The sequence below is a fragment of the Musa acuminata genome, chromosome BXJ2-9 (genome assembly GCF_036884655.1).
Source record: "Musa acuminata AAA Group cultivar baxijiao chromosome BXJ2-9, Cavendish_Baxijiao_AAA, whole genome shotgun sequence".
NCBI classification, from domain to species: domain Eukaryota; kingdom Viridiplantae; phylum Streptophyta; class Magnoliopsida; order Zingiberales; family Musaceae; genus Musa; species Musa acuminata.
In genome coordinates this window covers 47923332-47940564 of record NC_088346.1, presented here as the reverse complement: position 1 = coordinate 47940564, position 17233 = coordinate 47923332, and the positions used below count along the sequence as shown (strand labels likewise).

At 40.1% G+C, this 17233-nt stretch overlaps 4 protein-coding genes across 8 annotated transcripts; 2 read left to right on the top strand and 2 right to left on the bottom strand.

The window, feature by feature from the left end:
• The first annotated feature begins 1820 nt into the window (after window positions 1-1820).
• LOC103999236 (uncharacterized) lies at window positions 1821-5248 on the top strand. Of its 5 annotated transcripts, XM_065127014.1 has the most exons (4): window positions 1821-1982; window positions 3375-3501; window positions 3612-4145; window positions 4242-5248. In XM_065127014.1, exons 1-4 carry the CDS (start codon window positions 1930-1932, stop codon window positions 4773-4775), a joined length of 1248 nt encoding a protein of 415 aa, XP_064983086.1. In that variant the 5' UTR covers window positions 1821-1929; the 3' UTR covers window positions 4776-5248. The 5 variants fall into 5 exon arrangements, with proteins under 5 accessions (XP_064983086.1, XP_009419190.2, XP_018686571.2 ...); XM_018831026.2 differs by having other exon boundaries at window positions 1827-1982; window positions 3612-5248; XM_065127015.1 differs by having other exon boundaries at window positions 1832-1982; window positions 3375-3517; window positions 3612-5248.
• Window positions 5249-7536: 2288 nt separating this feature from the next.
• On the top strand, window positions 7537-9312 carry LOC135621905 (premnaspirodiene oxygenase-like). The gene is made up of 2 exons (XM_065123532.1): window positions 7537-8482; window positions 8581-9312. The coding sequence occupies exons 1-2, from the start codon at window positions 7580-7582 to the stop codon at window positions 9202-9204; spliced, it is 1527 nt and encodes a 508-aa protein (XP_064979604.1). The 5' UTR covers window positions 7537-7579; the 3' UTR covers window positions 9205-9312.
• Window positions 9313-11344: 2032 nt separating this feature from the next.
• On the bottom strand, window positions 11345-12759 carry LOC135623746 (fasciclin-like arabinogalactan protein 7). Its single transcript, XM_065127011.1, has 2 exons — window positions 12708-12759; window positions 11345-12217 (listed from the first exon to the last, which is right to left on the bottom strand). Exon 2 carries the CDS (start codon window positions 12173-12175, stop codon window positions 11402-11404), a length of 774 nt encoding a protein of 257 aa, XP_064983083.1. The 5' UTR covers window positions 12176-12217; window positions 12708-12759; the 3' UTR covers window positions 11345-11401.
• A 1413-nt stretch (window positions 12760-14172) lies between these two features.
• On the bottom strand, window positions 14173-15491 carry LOC135623747 (uncharacterized). Its single transcript, XM_065127012.1, has 5 exons — window positions 14966-15491; window positions 14797-14902; window positions 14610-14691; window positions 14480-14528; window positions 14173-14382 (listed from the first exon to the last, which is right to left on the bottom strand). Exons 1-5 carry the CDS (start codon window positions 15275-15277, stop codon window positions 14233-14235), a joined length of 699 nt encoding a protein of 232 aa, XP_064983084.1. The 5' UTR covers window positions 15278-15491; the 3' UTR covers window positions 14173-14232.
• Between the last annotated feature and the right edge of the window lie 1742 nt (window positions 15492-17233).

Here is a 17233-nt window from a genome sequence, read left to right as displayed (position 1 = left end):
AATCAAGTTTTATAATTGTCAAATTTCATCTTAGAACTTGGTATAGTCGATTCAATTATCAGGTTATTGAAGATATTTTATAATAACACTATAGTAATTTTCTTCTTTATAAATAATAAATACTAATAGTGCCAAGCACATCGAGATAAGATACTTGGTGGTTAGAGAAAGAGTCTAGAATGAGACTTGCTGAGTACCACCTATCTATTTACTAAAACTCTACATCTTAAAGTATTTAAAAAATATGTTCTTAAAATGGGGCTTATATGTAAGCCATAAAAAATCTAGTAATACGTGTTTAGATAAATACTATTATTAATATTTTTATTTAATTTAATTTTTTATTTTATTTATATTTATATTTATGTATATTATAATTAAATATGATAATATGATTGTCTTGAAAAAATAAATTATAAATATTATTATGAAATATATTATGAAAAACTAAAAATGTTGTGGTACATAGAAGGAAGTATGACATCGATGATATATAATCGTTATAACTTATATTGATAATCAAACTTAATATAATATTATTATACTTATTAGCTTTTTTTTATAATTTATATATAATACTTTTTAAAAATTTTAAAATCTAATTATGTAGAATTATTTTTTAATAAAATTTTATTTTATTTATTTTGATTTTAAATTTTTTTATATCTTATCAATTAATGATAAGTGAGAGAATGCTAAATTACGTGAATATATCTAATTATGTAAGATATATTATAGATTTGATTGGATTTTGATTACGATTGATAGTCCAATTATAATATAATTCCTTAAGAGAAGATCTTGATGGGAAAGACTATCTTAATTACTATCCTAAACCTTATACTCTCGTCTATAAAAATGAAATACTAAAATTTAATATTATAAATCTATTCTCAATCTATATTAATGATATCATGAAAAATAAAAAGATTAGAGAAGAGGAGTCTAGTTTTTTTTATAGATCGAAATTACTTCTGTAATTTTTAAATCTAATCATAATATGTTTGCAAAATAGATAAAAAAAAATTTAATCTCAATCTATCACTATTAGATATCGATTATGACATTAGAATTTTTTAGATAACGCCAACATAATTATAATCTATACGATTATACCTAAAATCCTCTTTTTTTTTTATCTTATCTTCTACCCACCCCCAAAAGAGAAAAAAAAGTTCATAGAACTGTTCGAATGACGACTGCTCAAAAGAAAACTAATCAAAACACAATCTTTGCATGACTTCATCTCTCATATGCCTCCACCATATTCCATCCAAAGGGGCAATCCTCTCTAGGGTTTCATTCAGTTCCTCAACTGGATAAGAGTTCTACCAGATTCCATCCAAAGGAGCAATCCTCTCTAGGGTTTCATTCAGTTCCTCAACTGGATAAGAGCTGTCCTCCTCCAAGTCCAAAATTAAGCTCGGATGCAGAAATTACGCCGAGAATTTTGTGAAAAATCCAAGCTTTCTATAGCAAATCGGTCGGAATTGTTACCGGGATCAGAGATCAGCGAGAAACCTAAAGAGTTCCGTGACCGGTTAGAAAACGCATACGAAAGATAACAAGGGACAAACACGTAATTACGTTACATAATTCTTGTCGTGCGTAACACGTGGGACTTCAGCTGGACAACACGTCATTTGATCTGTCTCATTTCCAATGACGAATCGCCATTAAACGAATTTAAATTACGTGAATACCCTCAACGGATGCGCGCAAGGGGAGTTCCGAGTCAACTCGCTCCCTCGTCCGAACCGTTCCACCAAGTCGACGAGTCGTTGCTCTAAACCTTATATGCCTGCCTTGATTCGGGAGTTTGCGAGCCGTGGAAAAGGACGCGCTCCGAGTTAACTCGTGGGCCGAGTTAGACATGACTCGGACGACTTAAGATGCCGTCTTGGTCCACGGTCTCTCTCCTAGGCGTGAATGAGATTTGCTCGTAGGAAGAGGAAAAAGGGGGCGAGCGGACCGCACGAAGGGTGAGAATCTGAAATCAAATCCTCTTTGAATTTCACATCTTTCTCCCTTCTTATGGTTGGTTTCAATGATCGAATCCTAAATTGTTGAGTTATTTGGACTCTTCTTTAATCTGATGCGGATCGGTTCATGAATTCGTTTACGATTCTATCAGTTGTTCCTGCGGAAGAAGGCAATCTAAGAAGTAAATAGATTATCTTTGATGTTATTTTTTCATTTTTTCCCGGAAATTGCAGTAGGTTTGTTTCCTTCTTTTTCTTTTCTTTAAGACAATTAATCTCTATTGTTCAGCTCGGGAGTGAGAAAAGAGAAGTCAATGATAGCATGAGTTAGGAATTACATCTTAGAGCTCTTAATTCTTGAAAAAAAATAGTTTTTTGTCACTTGTTATGTGGGATTTGTGATCTTCTAGGCTTGTTATTTTGCTCCAATTTTGGGTATAATACTGTTGCTGGTATCTTGGAATACCTGGTCGGAAACCATGACCCCATTGCCTAACTACTGCACTCCAGTGTTGCATTTTGATTGAGTGTAATCATTTAGTGAGTGGTTGCTGTTATTAGGAAACTATGGGGTGAAGCAATTTCTCACAACTAAGTTGATATCAAGAAAAGCAAAAATTATTGGCACTAAAAGTATAATGTGGTAAACCCCAATCAATTTGAGGGAAACATCCACGAGCATGCATAGATGGATTTCACTACAGAAAAATGATTTACAACTTCTCTCTCTAATTACAAGAAGAAAACATAATAACTCTCTCTTGTAACAGAAAAATATATCGACATCTCTCTTGAATGATGAAAGATGGCCCTCCCTATATATACTAGAAGAGAATTATGAGAACCTTTCGGATCAAACTGAGAAGGGCAGACTCTTTTTTATAGACAGTCTTCTCTTCCTTTACATGTTCATGTTTCCTGGCTGGTAATATGCATCGAATTTGACAAGTTTTAGCTTTGACAAAAGGGATTCTAGAATATGCATATCATGTCATGTATTGATACTCAAGAGGCTCGGAGGAAGACTTTGATGGGTGTTAATTTTGATTCACCAGTAGAGATTGTTTATGTCCAAAGCCTAAGAAGACTAAATTATAAATGACAAAAATTAATGTTATTGTTCTTAGGGTAACTAGTGATGTTGCCTAGGATTAAATCATGGAAAAAAAATCTTTTTAGCGAGCCCCAGATAGGTACATGGTTGTTATTGTAGGCTATGAAGCATGAAATGCTTATTGTTTTCATTTTAATCTTGATATTTATCATTACCTCTTGATATGTGTTGCTTCAAAATACATATAGTACACTTGCATCAAAGTTTATATTACTGCCTGGTACAATTCGGTACATGTTGTATTTATCAGTCTAATAACCTATGGGTACATGAACCAGGGTAAACCTGATGGTTCAAGCACAATATAAGGTTTACCACGTAGGGGCTCGTACCATTCAATATATGCCTGGTACCGAGCGTACTGCCTGGTACAGTGCTTGTATCATGGATTCTTCCTATTCTTTAGTAAGAAATTTAACTTGTAAGATAAGTATATCAAATTCATAAATTCTTTCTGTTTTCCAAAAAAAAGATGGTTTTGGTGCTGAATTTCGCAAATTTGTTTATGTTGCAAGAACATTAAACTTGAACATCTGAAGAGAAGGACTACACTAAAGATGATGACCACCAGCAATATGGAAACAAAGTTTGAGAGCACACCAGGAAATTCTGATGCACATCCTAAGATGTTGTCATCATCAGTGTCACGTGATCTTCCGGCAGATATTGTTGAGCTAATCCTGAATCGTTTGAGCTGGCCCAAAGCTTTAAGTCTTGGTCGAGTAAGCAGGACATGGAGAGCTGCAGTACAGAATTACAATCCCATGGGAGCACAGAGTCCATGCCTCCTGCACCTTAGGCCTGGCACCGTTCGTTTATTTAGCACAGTGGAGCAGAGGTGCTCCTTGATTAGGCGGCCTAAGCTCAATGGTGAGTGTTGTGGTGCCTACAAAAGCTGGTTGGTTTTGAGACATCCATCATCGAACAATATGTCTATAGTAAATGTTCTAACAGGAGCAAGTATCGAGCTTCCACCACTTCAGATTGAAGGCGATGTTTTTGTCACCCTGTCGTCAACTCCTACAGCCAGATGTCTTTTGTTAGCTGAGGTGAGAAACAAAAAGGAGTCATGTTTCCTTTCTTGCAGGACTGGAGATGATGAGTGGACGACACTGGATAATTTGTCTGATTCATTCCTTGTTCAGTTTTCTGCATTATCAGATGGGAAGCTCTATTTTGCAGAAGACTCATTCCTGTTTGTTGTAGACTCGATTCTCCGTGCAGACTCGGAACCTTCATTGGTTGACTCTTGGCGCTTTATGGATGAGGGAGAACTAAGTATGTACTTGATTAAGTGCAATTCTGAGGTTCTGGTGGTTTTTGCAGCACGAGAAGATAAGAATGGCCCCATTAATGATTTCTCAGTATTCCAGCTTGAGCAAGACACATCATTGGTGAACATGAAAAACAGGATTTACCAGCGGCTTCTTCCACAAGTGTCATTTGTAAAGGTAGAGAGCTTGAGGGACCATGCGATCTTCTTGGGAAATATACAGTCTCTATGTTTTCCAGTGGAAAATACTGGGTGCAGAGAGAACTGCATTTATTTCACCCAACCTGGTGATGAAACTGCTTGGCATGTTTTTGATATGGGGAACAAAAGAATAAGTGATGGTCCAAATCTAGGGTTCAAGGCTTCTTTTAGATCTCTTGTGTGGATAGAACCAGGTGTGGTTTGATGGTAACCTATATAATATGTTCTGGATAGAGAATTTAAAGTGGCTCTCGGCAGTAACTCGGTAACATCTAGGATTGTTTCTTTGTATTTGCATCTCTCTCGTCAGATGCTTTACTGGATCAGAACAGTTGAATATCCGGAACAACCTGGTATTAGAACGAGAAGCAAGGAATTTCTCTTTTCAGAAATTGTTGGTACACGTATAATGTGATGCTAATAGTAAATGTGGCATCAGATCTTGCAAAAAGAGTTAGCACCAACTCTCTCTTCTTTTTTTTGCATCCATTACTTGTGAATCGGTGTGCCATGCTGTCATACCTAGCACTTCAAAATATGAAACCTTGTGCTTTCAACTGTATAATTTCCACCATCGCAGCCACCTGGATCATCATTATGAGTTGTTGGACGCAGATTGTGATATTTCTTGTTCATTGTTGTGACGACTTCCCTGAAAGTTTGGCTCCTTCCTCTTCAGTGACTTGCTTTATAAGGATTTGTGCTGGTTTAGCTAATCTGAAACTAGCAAATTTAGATTGCACATGTGAATCTTGCATACATATTTCAGAACCGTATCAGATTGGTATGCATGTTTAGTTGCTTGAGTCTGCAGATTGTGATGTTGATTGCATAAGCAATCCCCTAATTCAAGTTAAGGACGCTTATTGGTACATCATTTGTTTCCAAGGTAAATTACCTCACTTGATCTTTCAGCTTCTACTCCTGTAATGCCCACACATCAAGACCTTCCTCGAGGCATCTACAACCAACCTTAAAGATGTCCTCCGAAGTCAAAACCACAGCTCAAGAGCTAGTGGTTGATGACAGTCTAAAAATGCAGTAGAAGAGGAAGAAGATTGTCGCAAGATGTCAAAAAAGGTTTGCATCATGTGGTCTCAGATTGTAAGTGCTTGAAATGAGCATGAGTGGATGTCGATGATCATCATCAGTATGCAACAGCCATGGTTCTTAAGATTATGTGCTTCAAGACTTCACAGCAGCCCAAAACAACTTTGTATGGTCGAGAATATATGCATGTTTTATCATTGAATGTTGCAAAAATGATGCATGGATGAAGGAAAGATCCCGAGACATTTGATTGGCAGGAAGAAATTAGGCTAAAGTTGCTTCCAAAAATAAAATTATATTTAATTCATAAAACGAAAACAATCGTTGCTCACGAGAGAACTCTCAACTCAGTCGGTAGATGTTCCCTCCAAAGTTTCAGAGGTTCTAACGTGTGTCGGCTTTCCTAAAAATATGAGATAATTTACATTTCTCACAAGTTTCAAATGGATCGTACATAATTTAAGATAGATATAGGGTTCTTCGTTTCTGGAGAAGGTTCCAGTTAGAGTCAGATCATCAACTTCATTGTAGCCACTATTCTCCTGCTCGGTGCTATCATGATACACCTGCAACAATACAGCAGATCTGTGAGTGGCAATACGGCTTGTCCCACTAAAATCCAAGCTAACCCACCTAAAGCCACTCATGTCAGACTTAAGTCTCTGTATATTACCCGAGCAATCATGGATCCACGCTGTTTACATGATGGAATGCATGATGTCATGCAAACTCCCTCTCTGGCAAGCTCCACAAAACTACTTGTCGGCATCGTTGGTAGCAACATTGCAACCTGCACCTATCACAAGCATCTCTATCCAAAAACCTCATAAGAGTCGTCGTTGTTGAGCTTTTCATCAACCCACAATGGGTCTTTCCCTTCTACAGCTACAACAGATAGCAATTCAGTCAAAATGGGATGAAACGCAGTGCCAACCTGTGAAGTAGTATTAAAAATGTTTTTATTACTTCACCTTCAAATCCACCCTAACTTGTATTCTCTTACGTGAATACCATAAAAGCAATTCACATGAAAAATTATGGAAGACACTCATCTCTAGGTAATCTACGAATGTTCATTGGAGAAAGGAGATTACACTGATGCGATTGTACATACATTCTCATTCGAGATAAAGGAAATCAAGATCCAATTGGCTATTCTCATTCGTGATAAAGGAAATCAAGATCCAATTGGCTACTATGGATCTAATCTGGTGATGAATAGAGAGATAGGTTTGTAATTGCTCCTCTTTTGTCTTTTAAGGATATGACAAACTTGATGATGTTAACATGTCGTCGAACGAATCCAATAAATCACTCTCAATTTTACTAATGATGTAGTACAATTAATCACTCTTAACACGTCATCTAGAGATAGATAAGACATATAATTATTTTACTTTGTAATACAAATATCGACGCTATTGTACATCATTTCTCTTCCGAGTAAAAAAGAACCAAAATCACAGTGAGATTTAAATTAAATGAGATGGGTAGTAAATAAAATTTTATATTGGTACTTGTCATATTTTCTAAAATGGTATTAAAGTAAAAATGATATATTTTTTACTCGGATAGTTTATTATTTAAACAATAAAGCTGAGTTAAATTATTCAAGTTGGATAAAACTAATAAATCAATTTATCAAAATGAGATAGGCAATACTAAATCGATTAAACTATGAATTGACTAATTGAATATATGTGTTCACAATAAAATAAATATATGCGAGTGAGTATATTCATTTTGAGGAGAGAAAATTACCCCCTAGAAAAATAATGATCAATCAGGTAAACAATATGGGATTCTATAAGCACTAGTGAAAAGTATTATTTATGGAATTCCGTCTTATTCAGCACTTGCACGTGCCGCACGCGGAGGGTTACCTGCCAAACATAAGCGTACATCTATATGTTAGTGGCTCGGGCGAAGGCCAACGTACGAGCGAATAGCGTCATTTCCATGGAGCATCTTCTCTTGGCTTCCGTCCCCATGGTAGTATCCACCATGCTCTTCTTGATCATCTTCATCAAGAAAGGATTCAGCAAGTCCAAAGTCCAATACCCGCGACCTCCCCCTGGTCCGTGGAGGCTGCCCATCATCGGATGCATGCACCACCTGGCCAGCCGGCTCTCCTTCCGCGTATTTCGCCACCTCTCCCTCACGTACGGGCCGCTCATGCTTGTCAGAATTGGCCAGGTAGACTTCGCGGTGGCCTCCTCCCGGGAAGCCGCCCGAGAGATCTTGAAGAACCAAGACCCCAACTTCGCCGCGCGGCCGGAGGTCGTCGTAGGAGATATCGTCTTCTACGGTTGCTCCGACGTTATCTTCTCCCCCTATGGCCCCTACTGGAAGCAACTTCGCTACATCTGCTTCATGGAGCTGCTCCGAACCAAGCGCGTCCGGTCTTTCGCCTCCATCAGGGAGGAAGAGACCCTTAACGTGATCCGAGACATCTCCACGGCAACACAACCGATCAACATGAGAGAGAAGCTCTTCAGAATGTCCAACGCCATCATATCCAGGGCGGCGATTGGCCCACGAAGCAAGCACCAGGAGACGTTCATCTTGGTCGCCAGGGAGGTCATCGACGTGCTTGGAGAGCTCTATGCCGTCGACATGTTTCCGTCGCTGAAGCTCCTCCACGTCCTGTCAGGTGCCAAGTTCAAGTTGCAGAGGATACGCCGGAGGCTTGATAAGATCTTTGATGACATAATTAAGGAGCATGAGGTTAAGGCCAATATGAACAAAGGTCGGCAAGTAGCCGAAGTGGAGGAGGACATAGTCGATGCGCTGCTAAGGCTTAAAGACGAATCCGAACTACAAGTTCCGATGACCATGGACGGAATAAAGGCTGTGATCCTCGTGAGTGCTACTTCCTGTAGTAGTCGTTAGCGTTCACAATGTACATGAAACCAGTGTTCCGTTATCTAACTCTTTCGATTCCATGATTCTATCTATAGGACATGTTAGTCGGAGGGACCGAGAACTCATCTATAGTGATCGAATGGGCCATGTCGGAGCTGATGAGGAACCCCAAGATACTGGAGAAAGCACAGAAGGAGGTGATGGAAGAGCTGAAGGGAAAGAACAGGATACAAGAGACAGACGTCGTGGAGCTGAACTATCTCAAGTCGATCGTTAAGGAGACACTAAGGCTTCACCCACCTGTCAGGTTGATACCAAGAATGTGTAGGAAGACGTGTGAGGTGCTCGGCTACGAGATAGAAGCCGGCACTCCAGTCTTGGTCAATGCATGGGCGATCAACAGAGATCCACAGTACTGGGAAGAGGCCGAGAGCTTCAGGCCGGAGAGGTTTGAAGGCAAATCCATTGATTTCAAAGGAGGTAACTTCGAGTACTTGCCGTTCGGTGCTGGAAGAAGGATATGCCCTGGACTGGGTTTTGGGCTCGCCACCATACACCTATCCTTGGCGCAGCTCCTCCTCTACTTCGACTGGAAGCTGCCCGATGGCAGGAAATCAGAGGAGTTGGACATGAGTGAGACCTTAGGAGTTACTGTAACAAGGAAAACTGAGCTGAAGCTGTCTGCAACTCCTCGTATTCCTATCCCTTCTACTGTTTAAGGATTACAGTGTGTTTAATGGATGTTTGCATGTGAACCAAACGGGACATGTCTCCCACTACTGTATCCTCAAATTATGTATATATATACGTGTGTGCTTATGTGTGGATGTTTGAAACTTATTGCAGGTTTTGGGAAGAATACTTTTTTCTCTGTAAGGAACATTTTGTTTTCTCTCACTACTCGATCATAGGCACTGAGACCTAATAAATGAAAGTAAAAGTTTTTTTTTCTATAAATGGATCGAAACATAAAGATATAATTCGTATAATTACTTACTTTATCAAACATAAATATATAATTACTTACTTTATCAAAAATAAATATATTATTCGTATTAGTATGAATCAAAACATGGAGATTATGAGACGGATGATCGAATTAGGTACAAGAAAAAAAATTGATATAGCAAACATGTTAAAAATTTTCTTCATGTGAAATTTTACAATTAGTAAGACATGTCATCTAAGTGTGGGATTTCATTCACAAAACTAGAATTCTCCAAAGTGAATTCATATTGATGTTCATTATGATGGGTCTAGAGCCCATAGGTAGACTTAGACATTAAGCCCAAATCTAATTTATTAAAAATAAGAAAGAAAAAAATAAAATAAAAATGGAGACATGCACGGGTGAGAGGCGTGTGATCGATGGAAAAAGAATAAAGACAGGAAGAGAGAAAGTTAAGGTTTTGAGTTTTTGCTAGACGATCAAGCGGCAAAAATATTTTAGCTAAATAAAATTAGTACTGAAGTGTTGGTCAAGTCATCGATTTTATATCAATAGCCCTCTCATTTCTCGACTCACTCGAGCATAAAGGGACAAGTCGAGAAATGATATTGGTTACACTACCGACACCAAAAATATTTTTTACGGGTAGTTGGTTGTCCATGGTCAAAATGTGAGTGTTCAATTTGAGTTTGGCTATGCATCGTCAATTTGCACATTCGACCATTGTGATCGCATGTCATCGATTTATATGTTTGACCATTTTAGTTGTATCTCATCGATTTATCGAGCGTGATCACTAGGTCGACCATTAGTGCATTTAGTCTAGTACCGTTATATAAAATATCGCATCATAATGATGACAAATAATAACTTATCAATAATATTTCATAATTATACCTCTTGTAATATAGACTATAATTGGCCAACTTGAAATGATACATAGTTTTTCAAGGATATCAAACATGAATGTAAAGCACATCTTAGAAAATCTGAAATTTTCTTTCTTAGGAAACCACCTAAGTCTAAACTAAAAGAGATATGTGAGAAACTTATGATCAAGGAAGGGGCTTTACCTTTCAAATACCTTGACACTTTGGTTGCCCATAGAAGGATGCCTATGGGTAAAATATACAACAAAAGTTGACTAATTGGCGGGCTTTCTTGGGGCTTACCCTTTACATTCCTTTTCTCTTACTTGGATGTCAAATAGGAGTCTCAATCATAGTGGGTTACCTCTTGTTTCTTGGGACAAGTCACTCAACCAAAATCTGAAAGGGGTTTGGAGGTCCATGACATGCACTTATTAAGTTTGCACGTTAAACTATGAGAATTAGTGCCTACCTCAAACAGGTATTTATACAAAATTAGGTTTAGGTGGTTTATACTAAATATATTAGTATTCCTGGGACTATTATAGGATGGGAAACACACAAAGGAGAAGAGCATGGTGGAGCAAGACAAGAAAGAAGGGTATTCCCAGGAAGATGAGGACAGTTCCGTTGACTGCAACAGGAGGGGACCAACTGAGGCCATGCCCTTCTTCTTTCTTTCTCCACCACTTCTTGCGTTTTCTCAATCAAGAACTTTTACTTCTATGACACTCGCAGATCTCCTTTTCTACGTGCTGCACATTGAGCTTTGACCATAACGTAGCAATTCTTAGGTTTATTATTTGGCACTAACAATGGGCATAGCACCTTAAACTGTAAGGTTTCACAGCACCTGTATTTAGTCAGATCCAATTGTCCATTAATGAGACTCGTAAAACAAAGTAGAACATCTCGGTATTCTTCATATCACTAAATGACAACACAAGAATGAATACATAAAAAATTGTAGCTCGATACATGTCGCATTTCCTTTACCAACAAGGTATCTGTTCTGTCTTCAAGAATGACCAAACCAAAACAATGCCAAGGCAGTGAACGTGCATATGCATTATAGTATCTTCCAGGTAGCACAACTCCTCACATAGTAAGCATCAAACTGCCGGAAAGAGCAAAAACAAAGCAGTTCAAGAGAGGAACACTGGCGATGTATGAAGAGCCACCACTGGTTGATGACTCGGAGCTTTTGGGTGCAGCACCGATTGCACTTTGGGTTGGAGTTATATCCGATGTTTTCGTGGCCTCCGGAGCTGGCGCCGGAGCTGGTGCTAGTGGTGGATCAGAGCTGAAGATTGCCAATGGAAGCAGAACCCCATCGATCTCATAAACAGCCACTGGGGCTGTCGAGTAGACACTGCTAGTTATCTTCGGGTTTGCCCAATCCGAACCGATGCTGATGAGCCCAAACGTATAAGTGATGTTCAGAGCATACTGCCCACCAGCAAATGTGCTGACAGAATTCAAATTGCTCAGGTTCTTGAAATCGGATAGAGAATAGTACTTGGGGAAGGCATGGTAGAGGAAGAGGATCCTGAGTTGGTCTTGGGTAAGATTGCCAAGGTCAGACTTTTTAAGCGATGCAAAAGCTGAATCCTTGGGAACGAAGATAGTGATGCCTTGTTTGGTGTTGTTAGCTTGGTTCTGAAATGTCTCGATGACTCGAGTTTGTAGTAGATAATTGAGGAAGGTATGAAAAGGGCCAGCGACAGAGAGCAGCTCCGTGAGGTTCACGAAATGTGGGGCAGGTGCTGGAGATGGAGGTAGGAATGGGGCTGGTGGAGTCTGTGCAGTTGTAGGAGAAGAGATCGATAAAGCTAGCAGAGAAATCACACAAAAGATTGCCGCAAGCCCCATTTCTCTAAACTTTCTCCTCCTCTTGTGGTGTCACTCCCGTTCCTGCAAGAACTATCTTCAGAATAAGCAAACATGTGGATGCAAGTCCTTTTCATTTCTTCTTCTGTACTAAATCTTAGAGTAATTATCTTGTAAAAATAAAAGTTATTGAGACAGCACCAAACAGACTGAAGCTATCAGATTGATCGAGACAGCACCAACGTATGTCCCCAGTTCTCAGATGCCAAGTACATGAAAGCAACATACCTATCTTTTATTCTGCCCATTGTATTCCAAACTGGATACAAAGATCCATATGTTATTTAACTAAGAAATAATGGTAGCAGAAGCATATGAACACTTTGTAGTACTCACAAAGATGTGGAAGCATTCCATCCAAAAATAACAAGAAAAAGAAGATCCAAGCCAGCAGAAAGCACAAAGAATCACCTTTACCTCTTAGAGAACAAAGCTACCAAAACTAACAGCAGGTGTATCTTAAACCACCATGATAGAACTAAATGCAGCAAGGATGAGGGTTTGAAGAACTGACCAAACCAGAGGAACTGCTGTGTGACCAGGATGCAGGAGATGCACAAACTCCAGGGAGGCAGGGCTGTGAGGGCAGTCCAATTTAAGGTTGAATGGTCTGGAAGTATGTTGGGTGGCAGCTGGTGAGTGTGAGTTGGTGCTCATCACCAGAATGGCCCTCGTGAAGGTAACATGTAGACCCAAAGGAAAGAGTTGATGCACCAAGAAGAATGACAAGTCATGGCAGAGCTCTTACAACTATTTCCACCTTGCAATCTACCCAAAGTCCTGTCATTGAATTCATCATGAAAGAGAAGCTTGTCATTCCATGAGAAATTGAAGGCTTCATGATCTGTTTAGTGTGGTGTTTCCAGGCCATTTGGCTCTTTAAGACAGATGCTGATTATATCCTAAAGAGTGGATATATATAAACTACTTGTAGTTCTTATGGGCATTAATTAGAATAATAAGAAATCAATTGTTCTGCTATGATGGGATTTAAATTAAAAGTATTATCATCAAAAGTAACTCTGTGAATCACATAACGCAGAGGTATTTTTATCTAAAAAATGGTTGATAAATTTTGGAGGTATAGTTTGTGTTTATTCTCGTCTTGATTGCTTCATCAAAATAAGAAATCAATTGAATTTTATGTTCATAATTATATGATATGAATTATACGCATGATTGAGAGAGAGAGAGAGAGAGATTTTGTCCATTTCGGATCTAGATCTTAAGCCGACACCGGATCCAATATAACTCATGGGTCGGTTTAGATCCAGATCCTAATGTGAATCTTAAAGACGTCAAGAGTGACTCTACGTAATCTCAAAGCATGATGGACGCCCACTGCTGCATCGTCTTTTCTCATATTTATAATGCCTTTCTCATGATTTGCATGTCCACAACGAGACGTGGCTTTCAAGTGCAGCCATTTGACATGGTTTTGCTGGTGCCAGCCGAAGATAAGAACATCTTAGCTGCACTTGCGAAGGATTCCACTTCAGAATCATCATGAGATGCATGTGTAGCGCACTCAACGTGATTGATCGATGACTCTTGTGCAGCACGACTGCAAGAATCTGACTCGAGAAACTACTCCTGTTTGCCCAGATGGAGAGATGAGATGAAATCTTTTATTCTTATCTTTTGATTGATCTTGTTGTCGCTTGTTCTATGTACGCTAAGCATTTAAAGAACTTTGGTGTTCTCGTTTGGACGCTTCTTCTTTCAATTTCACTTGGTAATATTCAGTGTAGAATACCCATTGCTGTGCTTGTTGGTGATGCCACGATGATCGAGGACAACATTCATATACGTCGCTTATTTCTCTTACATTGACATCTTTCATCAGATCAGAAACATTCTGCGACAAGAAGATCCTCGAAAATGTTCTTAATTTTGCTCATGCGTTGAATCTGCTTGTATGAGTTCTATATGGTTCCATTCTTCTGCCATGCCCGACTTTCCATCAGCTAATTCATGGAGAAGTGGAATACTTGATTTATTTCTTGTTCTTTTTTATGTATGTGCAGAAACATGGGATGTTAGACTACTGTGTTCTTTAAGGAGATAAGAGATACAACCATGACCAGTACACTAAGCAGGGGAAATATTAGGGCCATCCTTTCCTTCTCTTCAATGGAGCAGCTGAGTGCAAGCTTATCTATCATGGGCAGAAGAATCTTCTCCAACTTCTGTCAAAATGGGAAAGAAGAAAGAATATGTCAGCCATCTCATGATACTAATGAATATTAGTTTGGCTTGATGATGCAGAAACAGTGTGTCATTTACCTGTGTCAACTGCATTCGGATCAGTGAGTCAACAATATATTTTGCATTCCTGCAATAGATGTATAAACACGAATTTAGAAATCACGAAGAACAAGTTATACTAAATTCATCTTCCATCAAGATATATCACTTTAGCAGTACAGTCCCCCTGTATGCTTGAGTTGTATTGATGCTGCAGCCAAAGGCCAAGGGTAACTGATCCTTCGTCAAACCTGCAAGACGAGGTTTTGCTTGCACGTTAAATTTCTCGGAAATATGTAATGCTGCAATCTTATCCCTGCAAGCAGGATGTTGTCACAAATTATAGGCCAACATACTCGCCGTCCATGTGAGGCCGAGATCAACCCCATAATCCTCTGCCGGTTTGATCAGGATCATCCCGCCGTTCCTCACCATGAAACAGTACAACATTTGCAGGACTTCCTGCAACCACAGAAACGTATAAGAGAATTTGTGCTAGCGATTGTTCGGTTAAGTAAGCTTTACCATTGGCAAATAATGAATTGGAATGGAACTAGAATAATCTCTCCATTCCTCGTTGATGGTTTCCATGAATTCCTTAATGCTTCTGTTCCTCACGGCCGAACGCAGTCTTGCGCCGACCGATCTTTTGGGTTTGCTAACCTCTACCCCTGCTGCGTCCGACGAGGTCGGCGTCGAACTTGCGTGTGGTGGTAGATACCGTTTAGGCATCCTGTTGGAGATGTTCTTCCTCGGTAAAGAGGGAGAGAAGGTTTTAGCATGTACAGGAGCGTGGCATAAATATTGGGCAGCGCTTAAGGTTGGATGGACATGCATGGTTTCTGAAAGAAGAGCTGAAATGGCTTCGGATGATCTCTGTGAGAAATGGGAAGAAGGTACTTAAAGATGTTGGGAGAATGGAATTCGTCGTGAGATTCTGAAGACAAGGATAATACTATACGAAAGCAATTCTCCTGGCAGCGTTGCCAAGCTAAGGATCAGAATCCTTTTGCCTCTTGGAGATCATCCCGACCTTTTGTCCTGCACCAGAGATTAGAATCATCGTCTAACGATGGGTGCAGGGCACAATTTGATTGTGCTGACCTATATGTGGCAGGTTGTGCTGTTGGGTGGGCCCGAATCCACCGCCCAATTGAGGTGTCTCCACGTCAGATCGGCGTCGGAGTCCTGGAGGGTAATGGCGGCGGGACCCGACCTCCACCTACACACTATCAGATGAGGCCTGTGAAGAGCTTCCTGTTGAGAGTTTGGTGCGAGTCCATCAATGGTGTCGGCTCGGAGAGAGGAGGAGAAGGATACGAGAAGGGAATCTGAATACTGAAAGATCAGCAACCAAGAAGAAGCAGAAGAGTAGCAATACTTGTCATACATAATATGGACATCATATCAGTAATGACCACAGAGGTCTCAGAAACGAAGAATAGCAATAATTGTGGCCCACTATTCCCTCAAAGAAATAAAATTGGAGGAGAACTTAAATGATGGTTTTTTTCCTGCAGAATAGATATTTAGGACAGTGATCTTTGAACAAGATACTATATATACAGTATACTTCCTGTTTGAGCATGCATGTATGTATGTACGTGTAAACTTTGTAGTGATCGAGTGGAAACTCGATTGGAAACTACGTAGCCAGCTAAACCGAGGAGGGTCCCCTTTTCACGTGCATGGCCACAGAATTGCGCAGCATTTACTCGCAGGTACGCCAAGCCCAATACGTTCACTACTCACCGAAGATTGCTAGTTATGGGCAATGGAGTGGTGAATGCACTGTTCAACTGTATACCTCCCTTTTGGCCTTTCGCCACCGTCCTTCCCATATCATACAAAACATCATCCTTCTCACCGTGACCAACTGTATACCTCTCTCTCTCTCTCTCTCTCTCTCTCTCTCTCTCTCTCTCTGTAATTATGGTATGAGAGGCTACAAGATCAATCCCACCGTTGTTCTTCTCTCCCCTCTTCTCTTCCCATTAAGCCCCTGAGATGCTTTATATGAAGCACACCCTCCCTCATCGTTCCTCCACACAACTTTCTCTGGTCTCTTTGGCCTATTTTTGGACCAAAGCTCTTCATCAATCCTCTTTCTTCTCCATGGCCACGGCTGAGGTAGAACCATTATTATTCTTTTTTTTGTGTATATTGTGCGAGAAGGTGCATATTAGTATCAAGCTTTTTCATGTTAATCAAGAAGCATATTGACTAAGAAGTGCCAAGTCAATGCAAGAAGCCTGTTCTAATAGTTTAATTTGATGTAATGCTGGTGCCTCATAGGTTCAAGCTGCGGCTAATGCGTTGCCAGAGGAGACCGTAGAGACCCAACCAACTGAAAAAAAAGAAGCAGCGGCAGCAAATGAAGAAGTGGCTGAGGTGGAAACAACAAAGGTGGAGGCGGCAGCTGATGCTGTGACCGAGAAGGTTGATACTCCTGTAGTGGAGGTTGATGAGCCAAAGGAGGAGACAGAAGCAGCGTCTGAGATAGCGGCAGAAGAGGTGGCTCAAGATGTGATGCCGGAGCCACCGAAAACCGATGTCCCGGCCGAGACAGACATCACCGGTGATGCACCGGTGGGTCCTGGAGAAGAAGACACCAAAGAAGTGGCAGTGGAGGTTGAGCCAAAGGCTGAGGAGAAGGAAGAAGAGTTGGCTCAGGAGGAGACACCTGAACCGCTGCCCGCTGATGTGCCAGTGGAGACTATCGTCAGCGGTGAGGCACCGGAGGCTCCTGCAGTGGAGGAGGAGGAGGAGGAGATCACTGTGAAGCAGGTCGAA

Coding starts and splice junctions, on each gene's coding strand:
- LOC103999236 (XM_018831026.2), top strand. CDS start 1,930: ATGAGATTTGCTCGTAGGAAGAGGAAAAAGGGGGCGAGCGGACCGCAC. Junction 1,983..3,374: donor GCGAGCGGACCGCACGAAGG/GTGAGAATCTGA, acceptor TACATGAACCAG/GGTAAACCTGATGGTTCAAG. Junction 3,502..3,611: donor TGGATTCTTCCTATTCTTTA/GTAAGAAATTTA, acceptor TTATGTTGCAAG/AACATTAAACTTGAACATCT.
- LOC135621905 (XM_065123532.1), top strand. CDS start 7,580: ATGGAGCATCTTCTCTTGGCTTCCGTCCCCATGGTAGTATCCACCATG. Junction 8,483..8,580: donor GAATAAAGGCTGTGATCCTC/GTGAGTGCTACT, acceptor TTCTATCTATAG/GACATGTTAGTCGGAGGGAC.
- LOC135623746 (XM_065127011.1), bottom strand. CDS start 12,175: ATGGGGCTTGCGGCAATCTTTTGTGTGATTTCTCTGCTAGCTTTATCG.
- LOC135623747 (XM_065127012.1), bottom strand. CDS start 15,277: ATGCATGTCCATCCAACCTTAAGCGCTGCCCAATATTTATGCCACGCT. Junction 14,903..14,965: donor CAATTCATTATTTGCCAATG/GTAAAGCTTACT, acceptor CTGTGGTTGCAG/GAAGTCCTGCAAATGTTGTA. Junction 14,383..14,479: donor TCCGAATGCAGTTGACACAG/GTAAATGACACA, acceptor CCATTTTGACAG/AAGTTGGAGAAGATTCTTCT.